Below are 20,476 nucleotides of genomic sequence, written 5' to 3' on the forward strand. Positions count from 1 at the left end.
ATCTAGTTTAATAAAATAACAAAAACAAAAAACAAGGTATACTATTCACCAAGATTTTTAAAAAATATCTAGTAACTGCACTTCCAAGCTTCTTGGTTTGTGGCATTATTTCAGATCTTCATGGCTGTAGAAAATTACATGCAAAATGCCTTTTCTAAAGTAGCCATTGAAGAATCACTAAATGCTCTTTTCTTAAACCCCAATCTGCTGTTCAATGTAGCTGAAAACAGAAGCGAAATATGTTGCTCCCACAAAGAAGGGAGTGGTTGGTGTCAGGGAGTAACTTAAATGTACCTTGTTTTTAAAAGAGCAGTTCAGTTGAGAGCTGAAGAGCCCCAGTTATAACAAGTCCTTATGCTCTAGCACTGCTGCTTGGCCCGTGAAGCTACAAACAAGACACATCAGGTTCAAAGGCAGTGCTTATTTCTCGGTCTAAGTTTTTCTTATTTTAAAAAGAAGCCCTTATTATTTATCTAAATAAGTTGTTTTAAATCTTTCCTCTCAGAGTCATGTTCTATTTAATGATTAAAATCTATTCTCAACTACAAGGCCTATTTATGGATCTCCTTTAAAATGTAGTAGTGATGCGAGACATGCAGTTATCTAAAATGTAGTAAATTCAGACAAATTTTCCATTGAGTAGACTGTTAATGATGAAGTAGAAGTTTATTCTATTCCAAGTCTATGAACAAATGCAGATGTACCAACTGCAGTGTTCATTCACTTACCTGAACAGGAGAAATGGCATCTAAACTGCTAGCACTAGGAGGGCGTCCTTTTGGCATAACTCCAGGTGGCGGTTGTCTGGCCTTATTCATAACATTACTGCAATTGGCTACCATAGTGAGGATGGTTTCTGATAACTCCTGAGAAACACTCCTAAAGGGGAAAGAAAAGTGAAAAATTATCACGTGTTATTCCCTAGAACACCTAAATAAACAAATCTGATTCCTTAGAAAATTTGCCAGAACATAATGGCTAAATTTCCACCATAGTCCATGTCTTTGCATCTGTCATTAATCACTAGGATTTTCTGAGCATTGGCTTTCTCTTTAAAGTATCTAATTTATATCTCTGAAACTTAACTTTGTATACAGTACAACTAATATATTTTAAAATACTCCAAGAACAATCCATATTCTCAACTACTTTGTCAAAAATTACACCCGAACATAAACATATTGAAGCCAACAGGTAAGCGACTTTTACTTGTATACTAGTTTCTAATTGTCAAAGATAAGACATGTATTTAAGTATAGGTAAAAATACCCTACACATAATCAGTAACTCCATTTGGCAAGCACATAGAAAACTGACTTCTAAAATGTCAAGTACTATGATAAATATTTAACACAAAAACCCACCTTCCTATCTTAGGGTGTTATTGCCTCATAAAACTGTGGAACCCTTTGTAGTCTACACAAACCTGACACTGTCTTAGATCTTTCCTCCTAAATTCAAAATTTTACTGTTGGCATTAAGAAATAAAAGCTAAATAAAGTTTAGAGCTGAATAAATGAAATGGAGAACAGAAAACAGGAGAAAAACAAAACCAAAAGTTAGTTCTTTGAAAAGGTGAACAAAATTGACAAATATCTAGCTATAACAACCAAAGGAGACACACTCAAATACTAAAACTGAAAGAGAGGGCATTACTATCATCAACCTTACAGAAAGAGAGAGATCATAAGGATATAGTGTAACACAATTTATTATGTCAGCAAATTAGATAACCCAGAAGAAATAGACAAATTCCTAGAAAGACACAAATTACCAAAACCGACTCGAGAAGAAATAGAAAATCTGAACAGACCTATTAACAAGTAGATATATTGAATTAGTAGTGAAAAACTGATTTTTTAGTTGACAATTCAGAAGGGAAAGACCAGCCTTTTCAACAAGTGGGACAACTGGATATCCACATGCAAAACAATGTAACTGGAACCCTATCACACACCATATACAAAATATTAACTCCAATGGATAATATGTATTTTATGTAGTATAGTACTTTGAACTTAAAAACCAGTGGATTATCTAAGCTGCTGATGCTATTAATCATTTGACCTTTTCCCCCCAAATCACTATATAATCCAATTCCAGTATTAAATGGTCATTTTCAAACATGCTCTTCCTACCCTGCACAAGCTTGTAAACAGGCCAACATTGTCGCCAGAGTTTCTGGAGGAAGTTGAGCACTTTTGGGCTGATCTTTCTCTGGGGCAAGTCCACCCAAAATAGAAGGGCACCGTCTCTTTAAAAAAGTCATGCATGCCTGGATAAAAGGCTCCTGAAAAAGAAAAGTCTCTCAGTGTATTTGAAATTGATCTTAATTGCTTAAAGATAAACTGATTTCAGATTAAAGACTAAACACTATGACTAAAATTCAGAAAATAACACTATCTTCATTGACATTTAAAAGGGTTATTTTTCTTTAGCTATTTTAGCCATCAATATTTAAAATCTGTAATAAATAGACAAATCCTGCTTACTCCATGCTCTCGAATTTTATCTGTGAGCCACTTGTCAAGTTTGAGGTATTCACGACGTGAAGCAAGTGCAGCAAGGTCAATAACAAAGGCAAAAGGAGTACCATTTAGCAGCATTGACAAGGCCTAAAGAAAAAGAATATTAGAAACTACAAGTCAAGCAATTAAGTAATTTTCTGTTTCCTGCTTTTATTTCCACAAACAAGTCTAAATATACTAATATTTTCTTCCTCATAATTTTTTAAACAGCTTAATCCTTCAATGGTAACATCAGTCCTTACTTAAAATAAGGTAAACATTTCAACCTGACTTTACCTTCCAAATAAACTTTACCCTGTGCTTTTTCAAGTAACTCAACCTGCAGCAGAACACATGAAAGCATGAAAAATAATGTTATCCATGGTTTAAAATCTACACTCAGGCGTATTCTAACCTGAGCAAAGCTGTAACGCCAGTCCTGTGCCCCTACTGACCAAAGGCATCAAGAAGTCGGACTACTGATCCAAAGATCCTGTTAATAACGCAAATGAAATTTGCAAAAGGTTCGAAACCCAAGCAGTTTCTCCAAAAATTTTCTCTCTCAGATTACATATGAGAAGAGTGAATTATGACTTGCTTTAAATAAAATAGCCTTTGCAAATATCATAGAAAACCAAACATAATTCAATCAAATATAAATGAATTTTGCCACTTAGATATTTTTACATATCTAAAACCACTCTGCTTCCACTCCCTTTCTACTTCCAAGATAAAATTCTTATCTCAACTCTTTCTACCTTATTCCTAAGGCCATCTATATCACATACAAATGTTACTTTTTTATCATTAATAAAGTGTTATTCTGTCATTCGAAGCTCACCTTCAAGTCCTGGGCCACGTCAAGTATTCGAGACAATTTGGCCTGGTCATACTGCTCCCCTCGCATGTACCATTCTGCCATTGCATGCATGATAAGTTGGCGGATTGAGGGAGACTGTCCCTAAGAAAAGAAGAAAAAAATCCTGAACATCTTGCAAATGCCCAGCTAATTTTACTTGTTATTTTTACGTAAAACTGAGGCCTATCAGTGCAGGCATTTAAGCAGTGATTACAGTGACCTTCTTTGTGGGAAAGCAGTTATTTCCACATCTTGCAAATGAAGCCTGCCCCTCAACTGTGGGCCATAGTCATTAAACGAATTTATTTGTCCTGTACAAGTCTGCCTATGCATTTTCAAAATTAGAATATGATGTGAAAAGGGTCTATCAAGTTTACATAATTCCTTAAAATTAAGTTACAAATTATTGGTCTATAAATAAAAACAAAACAGTTTAAGCTCTCATGTTGCACCGTGTAGTGCTGTACCAGTATTTCTGGGAGTAGTGTTTGTACTTTCTCAATCTAGCTATTCTCATAAATGCGAATGTTCCTATAAATGCGAATGTTCCTATTTTATAACTATTCAATTTCCTTTTTTACCAGAAAACAGCCTGGCATTGAGGACTGATCTAAAGGCTTGCAACTGAATGATCTAAACAAATAGCTGGAATTTAGTGTTATTTCTCATATAAGCAGTGGCAAAGCAATTACTATTGCTGTATTAAATCACTTTCCAGAAACTTTCCTCGAGTGATAGAAGGTCCAATGAAAAAGTATTTTACCAGAAGTGTGAAGATGGAGCTCCTTTTAGAAGACCCTTTCTACTTCACAGCTGTAGTAGTGAGAAAGGCATACAAATGTCTGGGGTGCAAACTTTTGGTTAAATGTTTGGTAAACATTCTGTAAACTGTAAGTCTTCCATATATTAATAAATTTGAGTCCCTAAAAATGAAGGAGGGCTAACTGAATGGCATGGAATTTGTTTCATTTAGAAATAGTCTTATCTGATTTTTTTAAAAAAGAACCTGTATTAATGTAAACTACTGTAAGAATGATTGAAGGAAAAAAGTAGCCCAAAAAGGCACTTAATGTAAAGGCGAAGATGACTGCTTTTTCTTAAACCTTCTACATTTGTCATTAAAAATGTAGTCTATTAGGAAAAAACAAATAAATTAATGGTCATAAGAGTATTTGCTTGTCAAATACATTTTACAAAATTAGAGGGTGAAAAGCTCAAGGCCTTGAATGATATTTCAACAGAAACAAAAATAACATTTAAATGCTGGACTTCAATAAAACAGAAAATAATGCCACTTAAATTCATTTGTGATCTTCTCCCATGCATTGTTAAAAAGTGATACGAGTACCTTCTGGTTCTGTGATAAATGATTAAGCTCCTTACAGCTGTCAAAAGAATACTGGGGACCCTAACAATACAGAGCTTCCATAATACAATACTGAATTAAAAAAAAAAGTCTTACCTCCTTGTTCTAATTTTTTTTTTTTAAGGAGGGCACAGCTCACAGTGGCCCATGCAGGGATCAAACCATCAACCTTGGTGTTATTAGTTCCACGCTCCAACCAAATGAGCCAGCCAGCCACCCTGAATTCTTACACTTTAATAACCATGTGATGCAAAAAGATAAAATAAGCTTTGTGGAAGTGTCACTTTCCCACACTGTCCTAATCCCAAGATTGACAATTTCTCACTGAACATCCTCCAACAAACAGATGATCATCTCTTACCTGCCCATGCCATGCATAGTGCAAAATAATAGCAGAGTTAGGATGGTTTCCGAGAAAAATTGGCATCAGAGTAGAGATGAGTTCATGGCGCAAGGTGTGCCAGGAGGTGTTGATTTGTAGTAAGGCCAATACCAGCATATCTGGACAGTGTTTGATAGGGAAGCTGAAGAGCTGTTTGACTTGTTCATATTGCCCCACCTCTGCGAGTCTCAGCAGAGATTCAATCAAATCCAAGCTCTTCCTAACAAGAATGGAAGTAAGATACTCCATCAATGAAAAATCTAAGTATACAAAATTCACTTCCCAAATAAGCAGTATCAGTTATCAGTATAAAACCAAGTTGTCATCTTTTAATATTTAAAAAACATTTAAATTGGTGCTGTTCCATCTCAAAAATACATGCTTCGGTGTTATCAGACTAATTTCAAAGGCAATCCAAATCAACTAACAGAATAAGTGATGAAGGAGAAGGGAAACCACTGTCCATTTGGGTAGTCACTGACCCTCCTTACTAAAGAGATGCCAAATATTTTCGTGATCAGTGAAAAAAAAAAAAAATAACATCACAGAGTTTAGGTATAGTAAAAACTCCAATATGAACATAATTTATACAGAAGAAAAATTCTACACAAAAATACAGCCTGAACACTTACTCTGGTTAATGCAAAGTTATAAGCTAGTTATAAGCTTGCATGACTCCTAATGTCATGCAAGTTCAGAAGTCCACAGCACCCCGTATGAATTATTCTTTCCCCACAAAGCTAAATGTGGTTTACTTTAATCAAGCCTCAAGACCTTACTCCACTCTTAGTCCTTGGAAGCTATGGGGATAGAGATCAAATTAAACCCCCTGAGGAAACAGATACCTCCTACCATGGGGTAGACTAGAGGAGAAATGATCCTAGAGGATAAATGATCAAATCAATGTCAAAAATTGTATTTAAAAAAAGAAGGCGGGAGAAGGAAAACTTACAGAATAAAAGAAACTGCATGGACCGTTTGGACTCTAAATTATTCAAAACATTAAAAGACATTTTTGAGACAACCAGGGAAACTTGAAAGTTAGCTATATAAAGAAATTGCTAAATGTGATATGACTTTCAGTTTTATGAAATGGAAAGAGGCCTTCATCTGTTGAAATAAAATGAAGATGATACATTGCTACCCTGTTTCCCCAAAAATAAGACCTAGCAGGACAATCAGCTCTAATGCATCTTTTGGAGCAAAAATTAATATGAGACCAGGTCTTATTTTACTAAAATATAATACCTGGTCTCATATTAATTTTTGCTCCAAAAGATGATTAAAGCTGATTTTCTGGCTAGGTCTTACTTTCGGGGGAAATAGGTATATACATTAAACTTAACGGGAGGAAAAAAAAAAAAAAAAAAAATCAACCAAACCTGCAGATTCAATGTTAGCACCTGGGAAAAGGGCACACTTTAGAACAAACCACTGCTTAGGTCAAGCTTTCAGAACAGGGATCAGCAAACTACATCCACAGGGAAAATCCACCCACTGCCTGTTTTTGTTAATAATGTTTTGTTGGAACGGAACCACACCCAAATTTATATTGTGCTATAATAAAGAGTTAAGTAGTTGCTACAGAGACCATCTGGAAAGCAAAGCCAGATGTTAACTATCCCTTTACAGGAAGTTTACCATCTCTTGTTTTAGAAGATTTGGCAATATCTAAAGGGCTTTAAACTGCCCTAAAACAACCACCCACAGCCAGAAAAATAAAAACAATAATATCATACACGTCCCAAGTGTCCAGGCAGAGTACAGTTGGGGAAAAAATGAAATATAAAGTAGATGCTTTTGGAGACCAATCCAGTCCATGGCCCCTCCCTACAGCCATGTGTGCATCTCTACAGTAATGGAAGGGCTTTCACCATCCTTACACCTCACATCCCCAGAGAGAAGTGATTCGAGTTGCATGAGGAACCTACTGGGCCAGAGTCTGATTCTCCCTCAGAAACTTGGAATTGGAAGTCTGAGAACCTAGGTAATTTGGCTAAAAGTACTGGATTTGATGAGTTGGCCATCTTGAGCTACAAAGACAGAAAGAAATGAAGATAGAAAGACAGACAGAAAGAAAGGGCAAATCTACAGAGAAGAAAGTGATCTAATACTAAGAGACATACAGTACAAACCTCCTTCCAATGTTGATAGTTTCAGAAAATATCCAACAGAAGACTTTACAAGAAGAGAGATGTAACTATCTAGCAATAAAGGGACTAAAAATAGATTTTTGTCCACCCTCTAAAAATTTAAGGTAACCAGGCTCACTAAAAATACGGTTTCATTTAAACCTTTTAACCATGTAGTTTCTCACTATTAATTTTATGTTTCAAAAACGTGTAAGTGACCCTTTCAAGAAAGGGTCTCTTCTTTTCTTTCAAGAAAAGCTAGATGGGAGTGCTTACCATGTGGCAATTTCTCGATTGTCATCCTCGGGTGGTGCTTTCAGAATATCAGTGGCAACAGTATGACAGGGATAGTCAGCAAAACAGAAGATCTCTGGATTTATAAGGGAATGCTGAATAAAGGAGAGCTGGAACAAGAGAAAAAAGTCGTTACCACCATAACTGACTGTAAATGCTATGAAAATCTGAAACATTGTCTTTCACTAGGCTAATCTTAATAAGGTTATTAGAATGACAATTTCCCTTTAAAATCTTAATTACTTGTTCTTTCAAAACCACAGACAACTCAGACAGATGAAAGGTATACATAATGAGATGGCCTTGGAGACAAACATCAATAAACAGTTTGATTTCTATATTTCAACTGAATCTGACTAATACTAAACTACGACTACGTTCCTCCAAAATTCTCTTGCTTTTCTGAGCCACCCAAAACAATTTCTACTTTAAAAGAATATTTTAATCAATGAATAGATGGCATAGTATAAGTCATTATTTTGTTCCCCTTCTAGAACTAAACACCATTCATTTACCTGGCCTTCTGCATGTTTCCAAGGTCTATATATGAGGTCTACTGGGAACACTTCCATACCCAGACCCCTCTGAATGCCATAAACCACATTATGAAGTCCTTTACTGTCACGAATTTGAAATCCAGGATGGTCGAGTTCATAAGTTACTTCCTTGAAATTCAAACTTGGGTTCTAAAAGAGAAAAGCATTTCAAAGTTGAATGAACGAAAGTGTACATATTTTGATGCTTTATCCAAAGAGCAAAATTAAATTTGAAGTTCAATCAAGATGTTCTAATTATAAACTCAAAATCATCTGAATCTTTCTGGCATTTCCAAAGAGACTTAGAAAGGTGAGTCCTTAATATTCAAAATGAACTGGTTCTACTACTACCAAGGTACTTCAACCTTTAGTTCATGCCATACTTCAGAAGGTGTGAGGTGAGTGCATAAATGGGAACTCTTTCTTCCTCTACTTGGTCCAGTGAATACTACCATCCCAACATGTCAAAAACAGTAACTCGTCACTAAGAGCCTTGTCTTTATACCAAGATACTACTACCTTGGAACAAAGTGACAAAAATAAATTGATTATACCAAACATCATTCTTAATTAATTAAAGATCTCTTTTACAAGCATACTAACGTATGCATCAGAAAAAGTTGTCTAGATTCTTTATATCAAAATGACTGAAAATTACATTAAAAAAATGTTCTATGGAAAGGTACTCATTTTTAAGCATATGAGACTCCTTAAAAAAACACAAAGCAAAAGAAACAAGTTTATAGAAAATAATTTACCAAACACTGCACAAATAAGTACATTTTATGCTTGAAAGGAAAAAAACTGTCCACATTTTGTATTTAAATCTCCAACTAAGGGGGCTGGCCTGGTGGCTCAGGTGGTTGGACTCCGTGCTCCTAAGGCCAAAGGCTGCCAGTTCGATTCCCACATGGGCCAGTGGGCTCTCAACCACAAGGTTTCCGGTTCGACTCCTCAACTCCCGCAAGGGACGGTGGGCTGCGCCCCCTGCAACTAACAACGGCAACTGGACCTGGAGCTGAACTGTGCCCTCCACACCTAAGATTGAAAGGACAACAACTTGACCTGGAAAAAGTCCTGGAAGTACACATTCTTCCCCAATAAAGTCCTGTTCCCCTTCCCCAATAAAAAAATCTAAGAAAAAAAAAAATCTCCAACTAAGGCATGACATTCGGTTTAGTTTTGCTCTAAGGCAACTCCTTTTAACCCATTAAGATTTTAATGCTTTTTTTGTATATGGTACAAAGAACAAACTTCAAATGAGGTACTGACTGTCTCTAAGGCAACAATAACGTTTAGAAAACTACTTTTTTCTTTCTAAACTTGTTTCAAACACTGACTGCCACAGAACAGAACCATAAATGTACTGTTAAATACCATTATCCTAGACAGAGACAACTTTTGTAAATCCACAGGCGGCATGCCCCTCTGGATTCCTCCTCCTATCCTTGGTGGGCAATCGAAAAACAAATCACTGACCCAACGTGTATCTGAAATTGTCTTCTGCTCCCTGCCTTCAAAAAATGTACAGAAAACTCTAATATACGAGAATAAAAGGGAAAAAGGAAGAAAAGAGGTTACTGATTCAATTATTCACACCCACCGTGCAGGCACTAAATTTGTATCCTTTCACACTTTCTGAAATCAGAAAATAGGTTAAAAAAAAAAAAAAGAAAATAGGTTAAGATAACATGGACTACTGTCCTTGTCTGCAGTTTTAAAAAAGTATTTTCAACAGGGCAATAAAATACAAAGATGAAACTACTGAGTGAAAAGGGCATGTTTTCACTTTTGCAAGACAACCACAGGATAAAAACATGAACTGGTTATCCGTAAGTGATGTTAACACATTTTACTTTGCTTTTCTTTTTCACTTTTCAAGTTTTCTACCATAATCAAGTATTTTTCCCCTCCATTACTAATGGAGAATCTGTTTGAACACCATAAATTCATATATTAAGGGAAAAAAATTGTTGTTAGTAGTAAGATAATATAGAAAACAATGATTTTCTATAACTCAATTTTACCTATGTTACAAAGGTGAAAATAAAATAGTATATATGATCTGACAAGATACAGAGGGTGCCAAAAAAAACATACACACATTTTAAAAAAGGAAAAAAACTGTATTAAAATTATAATACTCAATATATACTGATAAACAAAATATGAATATAAGTCACGTTTGACTTCTGCAATTACAAGAGGTGTTCAAAATGGTTACCATCAATGTAATTTTAATACAATTTTTTCCATTCTTAAACAGTGTATACTTTTTTGGCACCATCTGTATATATAACCTGACACTTTATAAAGAAGATCATAAATATGCATAGGTAGTAGTCTTTACTCAAATGTTGTGTTTTGTTCCTTGACATTTTATGAACAAGACTGAAGGTATTACATCCTGACTCCACTACTCTCACACTGACTAAATTTCTTCACACACTTTTAATATCTAAAAGTTTATTCTTTTATGTTTTATTTAAGTATTTCAACATTTTAGGAGAGGTAATTTGGTTATCTGGGAGCCTACTACTTAGTTTGTGGATATTCCAGAAGTGAGAGTAGTCTAAGACATGTCTGGATTTTTATTATCCCTATAAGCAAGGTTGACAGGATTTTTGTTGCACCTTCCAGAAAACATTCAGAAAGCCCCTTTCTTCTCTCCTCAATAATTTCTCACACAATCATTATTTGCAGTAAATTGGTCCCTCAAACAAAAAAAACAACAACAAAAAAAAAAACACCAACAGCCTACCAAATCACCTCAGCCAGTGCCACCTGAAATTTAGTAGGGCCGGCCCAGTGGCTCATCATGTGGTTGGAGCGCCACGCTCCTAACACTGTGGTCACCAGTTCGATTCCCACATGGGCCAGTGACCTGCACCCTCTACAGCTAAGATTGTGAACAATAGCTCTCCCTAGAATTGGGCTGCTGTGAGTGGCCGGCAGCCAGCATTGAGTGGCCATGGGCTGCTGAGTGCTGCCATGTGCCACCGTGAGCGGCTGGCAGCCAGCGTGAGTGGCCAGCAGCCATCGTGAGTTGCTGTGGGTTGCCGTGTGCCACGTGAGCGGCTGGCAGCCAGCATGAGGTGATGTGGGCTGCTGTGTGCTGCCATGAGCGGCCGGCAGCCAGCGTTAGAGGCCGACAGCCGGCAAGACCTGCTGTGAGCGGAGGACCGACGACCAATGACCGACTGCCTCAGTCGGGGGAGCGCAAGGCTCATAATACCAGCATGGGCGGGGGAGATGTGTCCTACACAACTAGACTGAGAAAGAAAGGCTTGAACTGGAGTGAGGGGGGAGGCGGAAGAAGGTGGGGGAGAAATTTAGTAGCAACAACTCCAAATGAACAAAACTAGAATCCGATTATACAGTGAATCCAACACACAATTATCTCAGACACCATTACTGCTAAGCCGTGAAGGCAGGAATAAAAAACACTGCTGCTCTCATTTGGCTAGGCACTTTCTTCATAAAGTTTAGTTTCTGTGGGCTACATCACACTAACACCATGAATGTAAAAACATGATTCCAATACTCACCAGTTCTTTGAGAACATCAATCAAGACTTCCACATTCCACGTGTGTGCCTGTGCTCCATCACTTTTATCTTTTCCATCACTCCAGATCCCACTGCCAGGAGCAGAGATACTCTGTAGAAGTAAAATTTGAATTAAGCAAACCCAACTACTTAATGTGTTCAGCTCTGATTGGTAGAACAATCAAGCATGTTGTAATTTAATAAATAAAATAAAGAGGAGGGACTTCATGTCAATAGATAGCTGATTTCTACACTTACCTGTAATGGAATTCCATCTGTTAATCCTGAATGAGTTCGAGCCATCATTCCCAAAACCCTCGCTACCTGGGCAGCTGTGACCTCCCGAACACCAAACTGCATGATTATATTACGACATTCTTCAATACTGAAACAGAAATTTAACTTCAGAAAAACACTACCACAGTCAATACCAAGGTAAAGAAATACTAATATAAACTGCCCTTCAGTGAAAACCCTAGTTTTACTAACATAGGCAGAGTAAAAAGTTTAATTTCTTGTTACTTTTATATAGTTAGGAATATAAAAACTACCCACTTACGTAACTGAATAGAAAAAGTTTGAAAGAGCAATGAGGAAAATATGAGCCAAGAATATCTTTCATAAAGATACATAAAATTATCCTCCTCAATCTTCAGTATGAATCAAATTACTCTTTAAAATACTGATATTCAAGGTGAGTTTGATTATTCTGATATGTGCAAAAAAACCTTGAAAATACATCCTAAGTTTTCACTTTGCATCTTGAAGTTGAAACAAAAATTTTATGCCAAGTACATATACACAACAAATACACTTTCAAAACAGAAGTAGATATGTAGTTTATATGAGTTTTTAAAACATTAAAAGTTACACTTGAAGTTGAAGTATATTAATGCCCTTAATAACTTACTGTCACAAAAATATTAGCAATCCACTATATGACAGTCATAGTGCTACTAAATTGTTTCACAATTTCCTTTCGTGCCCCAGGCAGGTGACAAAAATATAGAAGAGGCAGGGTATAAAAAAGGCAGAAAAGGAAGATGATGTACAGTGACGAAATTGCAGGTGACACCAAGAGGAGAAACACTTGTCTCAATGCTCTCTCCCACCCAAAATAACACCTATTGTGGCAACTAAGCTAGCAAACTCTGATGCCTGAATTTGAGAAACTAGAAGGGACGAAGAGATAGAAATTTAGTCACTAGGATATTTATAGCGGTCACCAAAACTAGTACGTGGAAGATTAAATTTAGAAGCAAAATTCTTGAGGGACAAAGATGGTAACACATTAAGGAATCTTAAGGGCTTACCTTGCACAAAAGCCATAGCCTACTTCTTGCATGAAATCAGCCAAAGAGCTCTCCATCATGGTTTTAGCTACCCCTCCAGAATCAGGCAGGATCCTGTCCATTAGAATGTCCCGTTTTTCAGGGTATAAAAGTGGTGCAAGCACCACGGGACAGCGTTCCTGGGGAAAATCTGAAGAAGGAAAAAAAGATTACAAGTGCTATACTGATTAAAAACAAGCTATCCTCTTTTACTCTCTTTAAAAGCCCCTCAAACCTGAGCATTCCACAAATTCACATTTAAAGCAAAGCTTGTTCAGTTTTTCCATACCATCTAGCCCAAGTTACGACTTCAACATCAATTCCAGACTTTGAATGTTTTTGTATCACAGAAATTGCTCACGGGTATATTTTAAATTTTATATACTAGGACCCCAGTATCTATTCACCAATTCATACCCTAAATATGGCTTTAAACTATCACAATAAGGTTATCAAATCCAATACAAGGGTAGCATCAGAAACAAATATCAGAATCTATCTAAATGACAAGTGGAAAACTTCCTATCACTGACAAAGTTAAAATTAAACTACATAAACAAAAATAACAGTGAAAAAGGATAGTGGTTAGTCCACTATCAGAGACTTATCTTAAAAAGACTACTTCTCTCTCTAAAAAAAGGATCAGAGGAAGAATGACAATAGAATCAGGAGTTGTCTTAGCATAACAATTCCAGTAGCCAAGGAGTTAAAGTGGGTATATCAAAAGTGACTCATTTTTTTAAACTAAAAAGAGCACGTCACTTTAATGTAGTCTGTCTCCCTAATGGAGAAAAAAAGATTATAAAGAAATATACCACATCTTAAAACTAAGATTACTGTTATAACAAGATTATTGATGAAGGTATGTTCATTTTATACCTTTTCTATAATGAGGCTTTTATCACTTTTTACTTTAAATTATGAAATACTCTCTTCCTTAAATATTACCAACTTAAGAACAGAAAGGTAAATCATTGTCTTCACTTGTATTCTAAACTCCTTTGGATGAACACTGTGTTCATCCAAAGAAATCATCTTTTGTAGGCTACAGACACTCCTTTACCTCTGCGCAGCGTCTTAAGAAAAGCGTCTATCTGCTCCTGTCCAACTCCAAAGGCTCCCTTCTGTCCAAAGAGGAGATGGGAGAGGAGGAGGTGTAGGACCTCTATTGCTATATCTTGGAAGCCACCTTCTTGATTTCCACTGACGTCTGCGTCAATGTAAGAACGCAGAAGATCTGGAAGCTTCTGTTTGATAAACTGAGCAGCTAAAAGGTAAACCAAAAACCACAAGTCATTTTTGCACAATAGGTAAAAAGTCACATACTATCAAAATATAGATGACATCATTCTCATTTCACCAACTCACCTTTCACCCTCTAATGTTTCCATAGCTCTATTAGGTAGGTATAAAATAAGAGACCAACTGCCAGGGGCTGGGGGCAGGCGGAAACAGAGAGTTGTTCTATGGGTACAGTATTTCAGTTTCGCACCAAGAAGAAATTCCAAACATGTTATACAACGTGAGCACAGTTAACACTACTGATCTACACACTTAAAAATGGTTATGAAGGTAAATCGTATGTGTTCCTGCCATACATAAGAGACCAAAAAAATCATCTTACATTATCCTTATTCTCTAAATCTACAACTATGGGTCTCAAGATTCAAAAAAGCTTTGGACGTGAAGAATCTATAGGATCTTTAGGGAAACAGGAACTTACCAAAACCTCTGAGATCCGAGCTGGAAGAATTCAAGAGAGCAAGGCCAAAAATTACCTGAAATAGGAAGGGTTAGATTGAGCAAAGAGCCAAATCGCTGCTTTTAATTTTCATACTGCCTACATCTCTTTTCTTAAATCACTTACCTCTTGTACTTTGCTTAACTTGAGAACTTTACTCAGCTGGGCAAATAAGTGGGGTGCAGGCTTTAAACTCTGAAACAAACCAAAGTTAATTTTAAAACAAGAACTCACCATTCTCAGAAAGTATGCAAAAGCACTTGTTCACCCAATTATGGTATTACATGGCAGTGACATTAACTATGTAGTGCTGCTAGAAACAATATACCACATTCACATGATCTGGTTTTAGTAAAATTCTATTATCAATTAACCGTCATGATTTTGTTAGAAAGCTACAAAAACCCCAATGTAACTTGAAATTTTAAAATTAAAATTTGACATTATGAGATCAGGTTTAAAGCCTTTTTAGAAAACCTAGTAAGGGATCACATCCTTAGGACTACTAAAGATAAAAGCAATACCAACCTTCTGATAGTGCAATGGATTATCAATGGCATAGGACAACGTGGAAATAAAATTTGGCTTTGTGATCAGCGACGCACACTCCTGAATCAGAAACTGAGTCTTTAAAAATAAAAATGAATTTTCATTAGCCCTAACAGTCATCATCTGGCATAAACAGAAGCAGGTGCTCAGAACATTCAAGTTATTATATTATATACTGTTTATATATAATCAAAAGCAGCTCTTTAAAAATTATTTTAAACTACTTAAAGTCTATTAGTAACAAGCGTTAAACAAAACCGAAACCTCTATAGAACAGTCATTGACAAGATAACTATAAGGAATATCATGACAAACTTACCAGATTGAGAATCAAGCCAAACAAACTCAATCTAAGACAAGCGATCTCCCCTCTGCCTCCCTTACTTATCAGGCAGAACTTCCCCACATTCCTGCTTCCTTTAGGCAGGTCTCACCCCAGCTCTCTAAGCCTGAACTAGGTAGTTGTAATGGTCTGCAGCCAGGTGGGAGAAGGCAAGGCCAAAAAAAGGTGGGCAAGTCCCACCATTATGCTATTTGTATGTATTGTTTGCTACGTACGCTATGCCCAAATGTAATTCATTACATCTAAGTGGATGTATAAACTTGATAAGCTCCAAATACCTGGTGAAAATCTTTGCCACTGCTTTTACCATCGCCACTGAAATCCACATGCGAAAATAGGCAGCGTAACAAATGCCTGTCTGCCTCAGGACCGTGCCGATTCACAATCTAAAAAGACCAAAAATAAGAGTTTGTACGCAACATTAAGCGAGATTAAAATAAATAAATAAATCAAGCTCTAGAGCAAAATTCTGAGTTACATTAAGGTTAATTTAGGAATAAGTTATAGGAATTACTGGGATGGAGGTACCAATATTTTACAATTACTAATTACTAAAATGTTTCCTATAGTTACTGGCAGGAAGCACAGAAGGAAAAAACCACCAGTAAACAGCCCATATAACTATGCCTTGGTCAAACATCCATACTAAAAACACCAAGAAGTAGCACAGATGACATGCAGTAAGAATACTTTTGTAAGTTGTAAGGCAACAATTTTATAACAAACTGGACACACAAGAGCAGCACTTTTCCTATGCATGATTTTTTACCCTAAAAATATAACCCAACTGTGACTCTGCAATAGTCCACAAGGCGAGGCCCTAAAGGAACTGGTCTGACCTCAGTACTTTAGATGCTGCCACTACACTCCACTAGTTTCCTGCCACTACGCTCCACTAGTTTCCTGCTGTTCCTCAAACCTACCAATGTCTGTACTTGTTAATTCCCTCTAACTAGAATAACTCCAGGTATCTACACATGCTTTTGTTCTCTAACTTCCTTTAGGTCTCTGCTCTAAAGCCATCTCATAAGTGAGGCCTTTCCTAAGTACCCTCCCTAAAATATCAGTATGACCCCTTGCCCTGCTTTACCTTTCTCCACAGTACTTACCACCACCTGATGTTATGTCTGTTTTCCCTAGACTTAAGTTGCATGAGAACAGGGAATCTGTTCAGCTGTGTTCACTTCTTCATGTCTAGTCTAAAAAAAGCTTAGTATACTATATGTGCAGAGTAATCATTTGTTTATTAAATGCTACATTAATAAATAACAAATAACTATCTACTTAGGGCTAAATATGGTACTGAGGTTCCTTGGTTTAATCTTCAACTCTGCCAATAATGACTCCCATTTTTATACATGAAGAGGTGGACACTTAAACCAGATGCCATGAGCCTAAAATCCAATTTACGAATTGAAGAATCTGGATTTACAGTCCAACACCAAAGCCTGTGTTTTTCCATTGTATCATGGTAATTATGTTACAGCTGGCTAAGTTAACTTATTTCAGTTTCAGTTTTCCCCATCCAGAAAATGTGGTAGCTAAGTAAAACCAGTTTCTACTTTGCCCCACAGACATCTTCAAGTTAAAATCTACATAATCAGATAATAAGAACTTCTGTAACTCTAAAGATTACTGTGAATCTATTCACAATGTGTTGGTTTTGTGGGATATCATTCCTTAAATTCTATAAAGGTAGAGATTATTTTTTCTTATCCCCCGGAATGCTAAAGACATTATCTTAAAGTGCCAATACAAATTAATTAAGAATAGAATTATCTATGCTCCAACCAACCAGACCTTACCCTCAAAAGAGCAAACATATCTGGCTTTACAAATCTTTGTTGAGTACACACTAAATAACCACTCAAGATGAATTCCATAGCTCTCAAGAAGTACATTTTCATGGGGGAAGTACAGGCAAAATATTTCTGATAATATTAAGTCGTATGAAGAAAATATAACAGGGTCATGTAATACTTATGGGAGAGACATCAGAGAGACCATCCATCCCTTAAAGACGTCACGTGTAAGCTGAGACTTAAAATATTGAGGTGACAACTACAAGTAGAGCTGGAGGAACAGCATTTGAGGAATAATTCCAGAGGGGATCAGGGGACCAGATCATGGTTAACGAACGTACTGACTTAATTGGTACTGTTATATGTTATACCAACTTAAAAAAAATGGAAGACACATTCCATTAGTCTGTCAATGGCGAGGAAAAAAAAAATTGAAGTTTTTGTTTTAAATAGGATCGGCAAAATTTTATAAATATCCTTTCTTATCCTTTACATTTATGTCTTTAATTTTACAATTGTTTTTACAGCCACTCAATCTTCACCACTACCCTAATATATGTATATAGATACCACCAGATTATTATAGATAAGATTTAAAAAAAAAAAATCAAGGTTGCAATGACTAAAGACAAGTGCCACAATGTAACATACTGGCTGGTGGGATCATAAAGCATGTCTTATGGCTACTAGGAGTACTCCTTCTGTGATACATGCTGTCCTTCACTAAGAGCAACTGGTTTTTTTCTTCTAAAACTAAAGTGGTTTTTTAAAAACATGATTTTGGGCTGCAAAAATGCTGAAACAAGATTTTATTCATCCCTTAAGATTAAGTCCTATACATTTTTACTTAAAATTCATACTGTTCCACCCATCTGGGTAGGGGACAACAGTAAAATACTTCAAAGTTTTAATTAAGTAACTGCCTTATAACGATAGAAAAATCTTTAGGCTACATTAAAAATAAAGTAACTATATCAAAGGCATTCTACAATACTTCTGTAATGATCTTATTTAAAGATGAGCAAAAATCCAAAGACTTAGCATGGAACCTATATGAAAAACTAAAACAGAGCAAAGAAACAAACAAAACAGGTAAAGAACATACAAAAGTTAAAGGACCCAAAAACAAACAAACAAACAGAAGAGTTCAGACAAATAGCATTCCATAGCCTCAAAGTAATTATAGAACTGTTTTGTTTAAGGGGGAAAGTCTCAAAAGGTGTAATAATGATTCAAGGACAAGATAACAGAAGGAAATGAAAGCAATTTTGCAATGCTTAGGAAAGAAACACGAGGCAAAAATCTCACAGAAAAGATAACCACCTAATAATCAATACACCTCAATCCACAAGAAATGAAAAACATTCAAAGACAATAAAAATGTCCCTGAAATAAAGATTTGAATCGGAAGATTGGAAGGTATGCCATAGCACAAGGCTGATGCAGAAGACTACAACATACACGAGATTAGTAAACTCTTAATTAAATAAAAATTCATAGGGATATTGAGATTAGGAGTAGATACAGACAGGAAAAGTTAGCTTATCTGTACCGAAAGAAATGCCTTCCTTCTACTGATGAAGGTCCCTTTCTCATAAATACGCCTTGCCTTTGTCTCCTAATCGGAACACTACTTGGGTTTCTGCCTGATTCAGTGCTTCCCGAATAGCTATTCTTTTTTGATCTTCTAATAAATGCTTGTTGCCTCTTATTTTTAGGTTAACATGACAAATGAACTTAAGCACTATAATTCATCAAAGCAGCATCAAATGCAATAAACTCCATATGCATACACACCTGGTGATATTTAAATATACCAGAGAAGCAGTACTACGTGAAAAGAAAAAAAAAATCACATAGGGACTAGATAATCTAAGAATTGAGCTTTTCCATTAGAAAGCAAAGCAGAATTACCCAAGTTTGAATTTCTAGGAATCTATCCTTCAAATACACTATCACATACATGCAAGAAACAACTCTGTAACACCACTGTCAACAGAGGGGAAAAAAAACAAAACTTATATAACCAAAATGTCCATCAATAGTAAATTGTAATTCATCTGCACAATGGTTTACTATGCATCCTTAGAAGAATGAAAAAGCTTTTCATGTATGGATAAGAAATGATTTCCAAAACAGACTGGTGAATTAAAAAAAAAAAAAAATCAAGATGCAGAACGTACATAAATAACTAAGTAAATAAATAAAAGATGCAGAACAGATGAAAGGGGATGAGAAATATTCCCCTTTTTTGTATATGCAAATATCTTTGGAAAAACAGTTAAGAAACAGCTAATATCTGTTCCCTGTGGGTAGGATAAATGGGTAACTGGGGTCAGTTGGGTTAATATTATCTATTTAAAAAATAAAATTAAACCACCACACACCCACCCACCCCAAAGACAAGGAAGACAGAAAAAGGTTATAAAAATTTAACAATATATACAATTCTGATACTCCATTTGATTTTAAAATGGGAAGGGAGTAAAATCACTTAAACTAAGGGACAGAATACTATTTAACTTTCATAAAGAGTGAATGAAATGCTCTATAAGTCAAAACCACTTGAGAACAATTTTAAAAGACTGGAGGGAGGGGCAAGGGATTTGAATGGACATTTCCCCCAAAATATACAAATAAGCACGTGAAAAGATGCTTTCAACATCATTAGCTATAAATCAAAACTACAATGAGCTATCAGTTCACATCCACTAGAACGGCTAAAAGCAAAAGGACATGCAATAATGAGTGTTAGTAAGGATAAGGAAAAATTGGAACCCTCATACACTGCTGGTGGGAAAGAAGTGATGCAATGCTCTGAAAAAAAATCTGGCAGTTCCTCAAAAAAGTTAAACACAGGTTTACCATCTGACCCTAAAATTCCATTCTTTGGTACCATATGTCCCCAAAAATAAGACCTAACCAGAAAATAAGCCCTAGAATGATTTTTCAGGATGACATCCCCTGAACATAAGCCCTAATGCGTCTTTTGGAGCAATAATTAATTAATATAAGACCTGGTCTTATTTTCAGGGAAACACGGTAATGCACGGTACACAACAAGCACTCAAAAGCTTCAGCTATTAC

General features: G+C 36.0%; 1 protein-coding gene and 1 non-coding gene across 7 annotated transcripts in view; both read right to left on the minus strand.

Moving 5' to 3' along the window:
• Positions 1 to 20,476, minus strand: part of CNOT1 (CCR4-NOT transcription complex subunit 1) — a 76,954-nt gene that overhangs the window by 32,883 nt on the left and 23,595 nt on the right. For all 6 annotated transcript variants that reach the window (XM_033129471.1, XM_033129468.1, XM_033129472.1 and 3 more), the window contains exons 3-17: positions 15,866 to 15,973; positions 15,224 to 15,322; positions 14,822 to 14,890; positions 14,678 to 14,732; positions 14,018 to 14,221; positions 12,937 to 13,105; positions 11,882 to 12,008; positions 11,625 to 11,735; positions 8,056 to 8,226; positions 7,523 to 7,650; positions 5,094 to 5,334; positions 3,349 to 3,468; positions 2,493 to 2,615; positions 2,139 to 2,290; positions 729 to 879 (exon numbers count right to left, since the gene is read on the minus strand). In XM_033129471.1, coding sequence (XP_032985362.1) covers positions 729 to 879; positions 2,139 to 2,290; positions 2,493 to 2,615; positions 3,349 to 3,468; positions 5,094 to 5,334; positions 7,523 to 7,650; positions 8,056 to 8,226; positions 11,625 to 11,735; positions 11,882 to 12,008; positions 12,937 to 13,105; positions 14,018 to 14,221; positions 14,678 to 14,732; positions 14,822 to 14,890; positions 15,224 to 15,322; positions 15,866 to 15,973 — 2,028 coding nt within the window. The remainder of the gene's footprint in view (positions 1 to 728; positions 880 to 2,138; positions 2,291 to 2,492; positions 2,616 to 3,348; positions 3,469 to 5,093; positions 5,335 to 7,522; positions 7,651 to 8,055; positions 8,227 to 11,624; positions 11,736 to 11,881; positions 12,009 to 12,936; positions 13,106 to 14,017; positions 14,222 to 14,677; positions 14,733 to 14,821; positions 14,891 to 15,223; positions 15,323 to 15,865; positions 15,974 to 20,476) is intronic.
• Positions 287 to 422, minus strand: LOC117035681 (small nucleolar RNA SNORA50). Its single transcript, XR_004425250.1, has one exon. It is a non-coding gene; the product is annotated as a small nucleolar RNA SNORA50 (small nucleolar RNA).

This window comes from Rhinolophus ferrumequinum, chromosome 15 (genome assembly GCF_004115265.2).
Source record: "Rhinolophus ferrumequinum isolate MPI-CBG mRhiFer1 chromosome 15, mRhiFer1_v1.p, whole genome shotgun sequence".
In the NCBI taxonomy this organism is placed as follows: Eukaryota; Metazoa; Chordata; class Mammalia; order Chiroptera; family Rhinolophidae; genus Rhinolophus; species Rhinolophus ferrumequinum.